The sequence below is a fragment of the Lupinus angustifolius genome, unplaced genomic scaffold (genome assembly GCF_001865875.1).
Source record: "Lupinus angustifolius cultivar Tanjil unplaced genomic scaffold, LupAngTanjil_v1.0 Scaffold_25_366, whole genome shotgun sequence".
NCBI lineage: Eukaryota > Viridiplantae > Streptophyta > Magnoliopsida > Fabales > Fabaceae > Lupinus > Lupinus angustifolius.
Genome location: NW_017720299.1, coordinates 16,307 through 26,621, shown reverse-complemented (window position 1 = coordinate 26,621; position 10,315 = coordinate 16,307). Strand labels below are relative to the sequence as shown.

At 36.7% G+C, this 10,315-nt stretch overlaps 1 protein-coding gene across 1 annotated transcript; it reads left to right on the top strand.

Annotated features, from left to right (window-relative positions):
* LOC109338435 (thioredoxin F-type, chloroplastic-like) lies at positions 1-7,429 on the top strand. The gene is made up of 3 exons (XM_019575671.1): positions 1-359; positions 6,811-6,910; positions 7,163-7,429. Exons 1-3 carry the CDS (start codon positions 46-48, stop codon positions 7,295-7,297), a joined length of 549 nt encoding a protein of 182 aa, XP_019431216.1. The 5' UTR covers positions 1-45; the 3' UTR covers positions 7,298-7,429.
* The last annotated feature ends 2,886 nt before the right edge of the window (positions 7,430-10,315 follow it).

Sequence of the window (10,315 nt, the reverse complement as noted above, 5' to 3'; positions counted from 1 at the left end):
ACGGTATAAGTTTGTCTTGCACAGACTGAAACCATTGGCAAATCAATGACAATGGCTCTGAATCTGAACCTGTTCCTTGGCTCTCCTTCAATGGTAGTTGTGGACACCTCTTCTAACGCGAGGCTATCATCACATGGTTCTTGTGTTTATAAGAATGGTAACATTAGTAATAATCTCAGCATCAGCTTGAGAAGTGTGAGTAAGAGGAAGAGTGCATGTTTTAGTGTGAGATCTAGCTTGGAAACCACGGGGGCGACAGTGACGGTGGGACAGGTTACTGAAGTAAACAAGGATACCTTCTGGCCCATTGTAAAGGCTGCTGAGGATAAGACTGTCGTCCTCGACATGTACACTCAATGGTATTATTAATATCTATATTCATTTTTTTTATAATTAAGTGTTGCAGTTCAAAATTAGTTCAGTACCACCGCGCAGAGCTAACGATGATAAATGATCCATTTTAAAAAGAAAATTTAATTAAATATGTTCATATTCTATTTTATTAGTATTTCTTTGTACCACCAAGAATATCCACTCACCCTTTTTAGTTGAAGAATTAATCATATTTTGGGATGCATGTATGCTTGGCCTTCTTAACATCACTCCTATGAATTATTATGTTTATTTCATTAGTATGTTTATTTTTATAAATTATTGTAGGACACTTCATGATTTTAGTTTAGGTTCATTTGGCAATAAATAAAAAAATGGTTAAAACTTACAAATTTATAAGTTGATGTTTTATTGAAACTTTGATGTCATGTTTTACATTCTTGCCAAAAGAAATCAAATAATTATGTTGTAAAACTAAGACATATGAAGTCTGAGAATAGTGGCCGCAAATTTCTCAATCTCAAAAAAACTATCTACGATTATTTTAATAAATTAAGCACTAATTTTTTTCTTCTGCACGCCTCAGATTTGTTCTGTTCAGTATATAACGGGACAACCTTCTCCTATGTGCTAATTTTAATTCATAAATAAACTCGTCACATTAATGCGGGAAAATAATTTATATTAATGTGACATACGATGGATTAGAGTGGAGGAAAAAGAATTTTATATCACTCTGTTTAGTATAAATATGAAGCCACCGAAGTAAGTTGTATGTGCCTTAAATGTAATAGTTCATCGTAGCTTTGAGAGATTCCTTTGGGTATGTATAGCTATAACCTAATTACTTTTATGCTGATTTCGTTAACACTAGGATCATTTCTGCAATTTTATGCTTTCTTTTTAATTTTGATATCACTGATGTCTAATTCGTTCTCTCCTACTTTAGTTGAAAACAGAAGTGGCATGGAATCATTTTACACTTAATTTGTTTGATAAAAACACACATATGGGGCCTAAAATAGTAAAATGGAATGCACACTTCTTCAACTCCTATGAAATGAAAGTAGGTTGAAACATATCGAAATATTGACTATACAGCATTTCCTTTTTGTTTCTCAAGTTGCAGTTTACAGTAGTTCTGTCTCAATGCATTTTTTTATATTCTGAAATATTTACAATGACCATAGAAAATCAGCACACATAAATATATATCACGGAATATCGGTGTTGTCAGTATCTAAATAATGAAGGTTCAGAAATGAATGGAAATAACACTGAAATTCATTACATAATGAAGGGGGGGCTGGTTATATAGGGCAAGGAACTAAGAGACTAAGTAGGAATAAAGTTTGATGAGAAAAGTACTCGAAATTGCAAAATATGATATTAAGAGGAATAGTTAGCCTTCATTCTTTACAGTCTGACATTGGTCGAAAGCGTCAAAGTTGGCCTTTGGCATACAATTAAGCATTATGCTTTTCAACAAAGCAAAGGCCAGTTACATAACTTTGAGGCTGCATCTTGTGATGCGGTCTACAATTTAATCATTGGCTGCTTGCTTTACATAGTTTAGCTTTCTTTTTGGCCATATGCATAGTGGATTTTATTCAAGGGCAAAGCAAGCTTTTTCTGCATTTAAATATCTCCAGTGTCACCCTTAGGATTCGTGTGGGCTTAACATCCCAACTCATAGTGCTTAACATTGTAGTCCCTCAAAGACCTCCATGTCATAAGGAAATAAGATTGTGCCCTCACTAACAACTATAGCTATTGGCCTAGTCGTAAGTGCTTGATCCTACAAGTGCTATTTCTTAGGATTTGAGTGGGCTTAACATCCCAACTCGCGGTGCTTAACATCGCAATCCCTCAAAGGTCTCTATGTCTTAAGGAAATAAAGTTGTGCCCTAACTAACTGCTATAGCTTTTGGCTTAGTGGTAAGCACTTAATCCTACAACTTCTTCAGTAGTAACCAGTTGAATCTGTTATAATGAAAACAGAGCTAGTACGCTAAAGGTTAATTTCAGATCTTTTAAGATTACTGATTTTAGTTATTTTCAGTTTTGGTTCTGCAGGAATGTTAGCTTTAAGAATATTGATTTGTTTCTTCATGGCATTATTATCCCTGCTGCTAAATGCATCTCCTATGAGAATTGCAGTGTTTGTCCAATTATTTGTAAAAAGATAAAAGAAAATATGAATATGAATAAAAGAATGTTATTGAATTGAAACCCACACTTACAATGGATAAGCTTGTCCCTTTAAATAAAGGGAAAACAAACAGAAAAACTGAATAACAACTAACATACTAGTCTAGTAACCGCATAATGCAGTTACTGATTCTAACAAACTTTCTGCATGTGCAAATAACAATTAGCACATGTTAATTGCTTCAGCAAATATAACTTAACTAATTCTATTCTCTAATATACCCCCTGGAACTGAGGGTAGGTGACTAAGGATGCTAAGTCAACTACTCTAAGTTGCTTTCTTAGAGTTAGAAACCTATCAGTAGCTAAAGGCTTAGTGAGCACATCAGTTGTTTGAAATTTAGAAGGGATGTGTTTCACTTGAAGGGACTTGACTTGAATCCTATCTCTTACAAAAAAGAGATCAAGTTCTATGTGTTTTGTTCTGTTGTGAAGAACAGGATTGTGAGACATGCTCACAGTACTGAGGTTATCACATAGAATAAGAGGAATTTGATGTGGAATCTTGAGTTCTGAAAGTAAAGTCTCAACCCAAATCATTTCTTGAGCAGCAAGGACAAAACTTCTGTATTCAGCCTCAATGCTGGATCTGGAGGCTATTTGCTGCTTCTTTGACCACCAAGTAACAAGATTAGGCCCAACAAACAAGCAAGCCCCTGATACATATTTTCTGTCATCAAGATCAGTAGCCCAATCTGCATCACATAAACCTGTTAGAGTTTTAGGAAGAGAGGAAGCTGAAACAATAGCTTTGAGATGTATGCCAAGATTGAGAGTTCCTTTTAGATATCTCAGGATCCTTTTGACAGTAACCCAATGTTGTTCAAGAGGACTACCCATAAACTGGCACACCTTATTCACACTCTAAGCTAAGTCAGGCCTAGTAATTGTAGCATATTGAAGAGCTCCAACTACGCACAGGAGTAATGCTGGATTTGGCAGATTCCATATTGGCTTTCTTCAGAAGATCTTTGATGTACTTAGTTTGAGCGAGAAACAGAGAGCCATCTTGAAGGTGTTTGACTTCAATGCCTAGAAAATAGTCTAAATTTCCTAGGTCTTTAAGAGCAAATTCAGTGCGTAGTTTGTCAACAAGAGTAGCAATTTGAGAGTTTGATGACCCAGTGATGATTATGTCATCCACATAGACTAAGACAAAGAGTTGGTAGGTACTAGTAAGAGAGAAGAAGAGTGCTTTTAAATGTCTCAAACCATTATCTAGGAGTCTGTTTGAGACCATACAATGCCTTGTGTAACTTGCATACAGTGGTTTTATCACCATTTTGAAAACCAGTAGGTTGAATCATGTAAACCTCTTCATTTATGACACCATTTAGGAAGGCATTGTTTATGTCAAACTGCTGAATAGCCCATTCATAAGTGACTGCTAGGGTGAGAAGTATCCTAATAGTGGCAATTCCTGGGTGTTGATGGAAGCCTTTGGCAACCAGCCTGGCTTTATATTTATTGATGGAGCCATCAGGATATTCCTTAATCCTGAATACCCACTTGCAGCCAATTGCCTTCTTATGTGGAGGTAAGGGAACCAGGGACCAAGTTCCCAATTTAAGAAGGGCATCATACTCTTCTTGCATTGCTCTTTTCTATACTGGACTAAGAAGAGCCTCTTTGGGGTAGAGGGTTCAGAATGGACAAGAAAAAGGCTTGCAAGATTAGGCAAGATAGATTTATTTATGCCAGCCTTGGACCTTGTTATCATAGGATGAGAAGGTTGTGGTTCAGGGGTCAAAGTAGATGAGGAGGAAGGATGAAGAGTGATAGAGGATAAGGGAGATATAGTAGTGGTGGATGAATCAGAGGATAAGAGGTTGACAGGATCATTGAGGATTGCAGAATCAAAAATAAGTGTAAAGGAAGGAGTTGAATTTTGAGCAGGATTAATGTGATTGTGGGCACATGTTGTTTCTGAGGGACTAGGGTTTGCAGGGGTATAATTGATGTGAGAGGTGTAGTTGTGATTTGGTAAGTTGTTTGGGAAAGGTGGAATATGATTGTGGTTTTCGAAGGTAATAGAAGAAGATGGTTTAGTAGGATTTTTGAAAGGAAAAACAAATTCATTAAATTTGACATCTTTAGAGATGTATATCCTCCCATCATTGGATAGACACTTATACCCTTTATGCATAGATGAGTACCCTAGAAAGATGCATTCAATGGATCTATAGTCAAGTTTGTGAGTGTTGTAAGGCACTAAGGTGTAATCAGGGTTGGTTCCAAACATAAGGTAATGGGGAGATTTGTTGTTGAGGGTGGCAGAGGGGAGTCTGTTAATTAAAAACACAGTAGTAGTAAAGGCATATTCCCAAAAGGTGAGAGGTAATCCAACATGGGCCAATAGGGTTAACCCTGTTTCCAATATATGTCTGTGTTTTCTCTCTACTGTTCCTTGTTAATGATGAGTGTGAGGACAAGATAGTCTATGTGAAATGCCTAATGTAGAGAGATAGGATGTAAAAGGTCTAAACTCACCCCCCATCAGTTTGGACAACTTTGATGGTTTTATTAAATTGAGTTTGAACCAATTTGATAAAGTGTTTAAAGATGGTTAAGGTCTCAGATTTTTGTTTGAGTAGGAATATCCAAGTATGTCTAGTTTTGGCATCAACTATTGACCGATAGTATTTAAAACCAGATTCAGAAAGAACTGATGTAGGTCCCCATAAGTCTAGATAAAGTAAATTAAAGGAATTAGAATAACAAGTAATCGAATTAGGAGAATGAATCCTATGAGACTTGCCATAGCAGCAGGCATTACAAAAATCAGAGACATTTTTATTTGAGTGAGGAATTTTGCAAAGAGATAGAATATTGGTTACATTAGTTGTGTGTGCATGTCCTAGCCTACAATGCCACAAAAATTGGGTAGAGCAATTTGTAGATGCTAGACTATCTAAGACAGTTGATTTGAAATGGTCATTTGAGTTGGGAATGGAAGCATAACATGCTAACTTTTGTGGGAATAGACTCTGGAAAGCATAGAGACCTTTTGAGGTGATTGACCCTTTAAGAAGAATGGTGTTAGAACCCTGTGACTTCACAAAACACTCATTAGGGTGAAATTCAAAGTAACAGTTGTTATCTTTGGCAAATTGAGAGACACTAATTAAGTTTTTAGTAATGGTGGGCACAAGGAGAAGATTATGTAAAGATAGAGAGATGTGAGGATTTAAGGGAGAAGAAAATGTGATAGTTTCACTACACGAGATGGGTTCTTTAGTTCCATTACCCATATAGCTTTGATTTTAGAGAAATATTCTAAAATGCTGTTGTTGCTTTGAGAAATTGTGCGTTGTTGAGCCCTGAGTTGCCTGCTTCTGGCTTTGGTGTGAGCATTACAAAAAGTATGAAGTTCAGCCCATAATTGACAAGATGATGTGTATCCAATAACTCTTGTGTGTAAGGAATCAGAAATGGAGTTGAGGATCCAGGCAAAGACAGTCTGATCTTGCTCTTCCCAGCTGAGGAATGTAGGATTGATGTGATGGTGAATGCTATCAAAGTCAGAGAGGAATTTGGGTGGGACATCAGTGGGGTGAATGAACCTTATGGCTCTGTTGGATCTTAAAACAGAGAGCATAAATTGGCTCCAAGTGGGATAGTTTTTCTCACTGAGATTTGTAGAAGGGATGGGAAGTGAAAGAGATGGAGAGGTATGGAAAGGTGGAGGAGAGGAAGGATCTGAGGCAGTGACCATTAGAGCGAGTGACACCATGTAAAAAGATAAAAGAAAATATGAATATGAATAGAAGAATGTTATTGAATTGAAACCCACACTTACAATGGATAAGCTTGTCCCTTTAAATAAAGGGAAAGCAAACAGAAAAACTGAATAACAACTAACATACCAGTCTAGTAATTGCATAATGCAGTTACTGTTTCTAACAAACTTTCTTGCACATGTTAATTGCTTCGGCAAATATAACTTAACTAACTCTATTCTCTAAAATTATTTCATATCATCATCTCCAATTGTACAGTTGTAGAATACTTGCATAGCCAGGCAACTATTTGTCCATATTAAAATGGTTCCCTCAAAATTATATGTATGACTTCAAGACTTAATTAATGATTTCACAATCAAAACCCCAGATAAATTTTAATTTTTTACCTTTTTATGAGCTTCTAAGAGCTCGTGGTTGAATAAATTAAAAAGTAATGAGGTGGCCTGGTTAACCCATGCATGGTTGGGGTTGGAGATGCTAACTGAATATTTGTATAATAGATATGAATTTATGAATTGTGCAGGTGTGGTCCGTGCAAGGTGATGGCTCCAAGGTTTCAAGAATTATCTGAAAAGTATCTAGATGTTGTTTTTCTAAAGCTTGATTGCAACCAAGAAAACAAGGTGTGCATTAGTGTGTATAAATGCACTGACACTGTATGAGTTTTATATACTTTCATTGCATAATTCATTATTCATATTTAATAACCATTGACTCTTAAAAAAGTAATCAAAATAAATTATGGATGATACAATGATTGTGTATAAATCTTTACACAGACGATACATAGATATTACACGAACTCATTTTACACTTAAGGTTAACTTTTTATTACTTTCTTTAACTCATAAGTGTGTGCTTAATGTTGTTGGCAGCCCTTGGCAAAAGAGCTTGGAATTAGAGTGGTTCCCACTTTCAAAATTCTGAAGGACAACAAGGTTGTAAAAGAAGTTACTGGAGCTAAATTTGAAGACTTGGTTGTTGCCATAGATACTGTTCGATCAGGCTAGGGTAAAACGTATTATGCTTGACATCCTTGTAAGTATTTAATTTAATCTGATACAGTTGTAAGCTAAATGGGATATGAATCTGTCATAATGTGATTGTTTGTTATAAACCGAAATTATTATTCCCAATGGATAGGGAATAGTTGAACAAGTTTATTTCTTTATCAACTTGATCATGAAGTGTTAGCTGACTGATATTAAAATAATATTGCACCAGATAAATATGGCTTGATGATTGTGGATACTTAATACAAATAGAGTTGTCCTCAACATCTCACACCGTGGAACTATCATACAAGACACTTATTTAATTGCTTGCTTCTTTCACATTATCTTCAGGATTGTACCTGGGTGAAGTGCTGATTTTTTTGGCTTCTTTCTTTACCTCAATACAATTGTGAGGATATAATGATAGATACAATTCTGATCTGATCGTCGGAGGACACATAGCCTGACTGAGATCAACACAATATATGGGGGTTTCGGAGTGGGGTACCTATAGATCTACACAAAAGAGGTACCTCCTAGAGGTGATGTAAGTCACGACCAGAAACAATCTCTGTATGACCCATTCTAGTATATAAGCCCCAACCATTTCCTTCAATGATAGAGATTATGAAAACATTGTCCATGCACACGATGACCTGTTGGTGGTCACTTGGCGGCTAAACAACAAAAAGCTTTGCAGGCTCTTCATCTTTCTGGATAACTCAATTGATATAATGTTTCAAGACCTCTTCAAAAAGCTTGAGCTAGATAACATCAACAACCTTAACATCACAACCTTAACATCAACAAAGCCTTAGACACTGACCACTTCTAGCAAAGCACTCTTAAAATGTCCTCAAGGTGCAATTGGATATCCTGGAAGAGGAAGGCGAATTCTAACCACATCTAAAAGGCGAAAAGATGTCGGAACAACTTGTAACCAAACAAGACTAGTTGGTGTACATCCGCAACACCCTTCCGAGAAAACCAAAAGGAGGAGTTGATTAGCTTCCTTCACGAAGAGCACTGACCCAAACTTTATTTGTCACCGCCTCACCACTTCCCCAAGTGCAAAGCCAATTTCACATAAAAATACAAGATGATTGTACAAAGCAAGGAGACTATAAAGGAAAAAACTTAGGAGCTTCTGGAAGTTAACATATACCACCTAATTGGCGAATGTGGTGTTATTAAAATATCCCTTTTGGGAAATGGAGGATGTATCTAGACTACACTAATAAGAATTAAGCCTGCCCAAAGAATCCTTGCTCGCTGTCTAATATTACCATTTGGTGGACAACTCCTTCCAGTACTAACATCTATCCTTCATGAGTGAATAATTTGGATACAATTAGGTTCCCATGTACCTCCGAGAGCAGGAAAATGACCTCCATGAATGACCGGGTAGTGAACTTCTATCCCTCGTCATGCCTTCTAACTCAGGAACGTAAAGGTAACCTATCAAAGGATGATGAATTAGGTGCTTGATTGGAAGATCGACTAAATCATGGAGGTCTACATGGACGGCATAAATATCAAGAGCCTACCACGCAAAACTACATCGCAATCCTCTAAGAAATCTCAGGCAGCTGGGAAAGTTCAACATATGGTTGGACCTGGACAGGTGCACCTTGGGAGTTGAGGCATGCAAATTGCTCTGCTTCCTATTGACGGGTCAGGGAATAGAGGCCAATCCATCATAATGTCAAATCCTCAGCATGAGAAGTAGAGATTACAAGATGGTCATCTTGCCTATTTTGCACATGCACGTAAATGCCCGCAAAAATTTAAGCAAGTATACCATTGTCTTAATGAACAAAATGTCATTTACTGCTCGTTTTAAAACGGATTAACAGACATACAATCGGCCCACGGACATTGATAAATAATTTAAAAATAAAAAATATAACAAAATAAAAAGAAATTAAATAAAGTAGTTGAATAGAATTTAAAAAAAAAACCTAATATTTTATATGAAGTTAAGCAAATTATATAATATCACAAATTTTTTGAGACATTAAATCACATTACATCTTAACTTAAGTGAATTTTTCTTTACATTATGCCCACAGGCCGTCCGCATTGCCCAATAGAATTTTTGGTGGGCTTGGTAGGCAAACAGGTTGGCAAAACAGGCAAATGGACGAAATTTGCATGTCTTGCCTACAAAAAATTGCAGGCTATGTAGGCGGGCCCGCCAGTATTGTGCATTTTGCCATCTATAATAAGAAGTCCAAAAACTGTGAAAGATGTTCTACTTCTCAACGGACGACTACACTATCATTCATGGTTCGTACAACATTTACTCCTTATCTTCCAATTGCTAAGAAGCTCCATTGGACAAACGAGTGCGAGAAGGCCTTCAACATCTTAAATAAGCATTTAGGCTCATTGCCTATCTTTACTAAGTCATTGCTAGAGGAGGCGTTGTACGTCAACCTCATGGCAACTAATGAAGTCATTATCGCTATCCTAATAAGAGAGACCGAGGAAGGATAGAACCCGACTAACTACACCAACAAGGCTCTGTAATGATCGAATTCATGCACTAGAAGCTAGAAAATACTCCTTATTTTCATTCTTAACAACTAGAAGACTAAGAAAGTATTTCCAATCTCACCCAACGGTTGTCAAGACCAACTATCTGATCGAGTAGATCCTTCATAAAGCAAAGCTTGTCAGTCGGATTATAGTTTGGTCCATTGAATTATGACAATTCAACATGAAGTATGAGCCATACCTGAAAATCAAAATCCATGTGCTAATCCACTTCATCATTGAGCTGATAGTGCTGCTATGTGATCACACGCATGAATAAAAGATCCATTTTACGGATCTAGAAATCATTTGCTTTCACCTTCCCCACTTTCATCAATCAAGCATAATATGAGTTGTTTATAGAAAAGGAGGTCATGATAGAGAAGGTGTCCATGTGTAGTGATTTGCAGCTTGTCGTTCCATAGATCATTGGCATTCACCAAACAAAAGACCCGCCATTGACAAACTACCTGGATAAAGTCAAAGAGCTCATGA

Excerpts from the sequence above, each read along its gene's own strand:
- LOC109338435 (XM_019575671.1), top strand. The coding sequence starts at position 46 with ATGACAATGGCTCTGAATCTGAACCTGTTCCTTGGCTCTCCTTCAATG. Across the intron at positions 360-6,810 it reads CTCGACATGTACACTCAATG|GTGTGGTCCGTGCAAGGTGA; the intron begins GTATTATTAATA and ends TGAATTGTGCAG. Across the intron at positions 6,911-7,162 it reads ATTGCAACCAAGAAAACAAG|CCCTTGGCAAAAGAGCTTGG; the intron begins GTGTGCATTAGT and ends TGTTGTTGGCAG.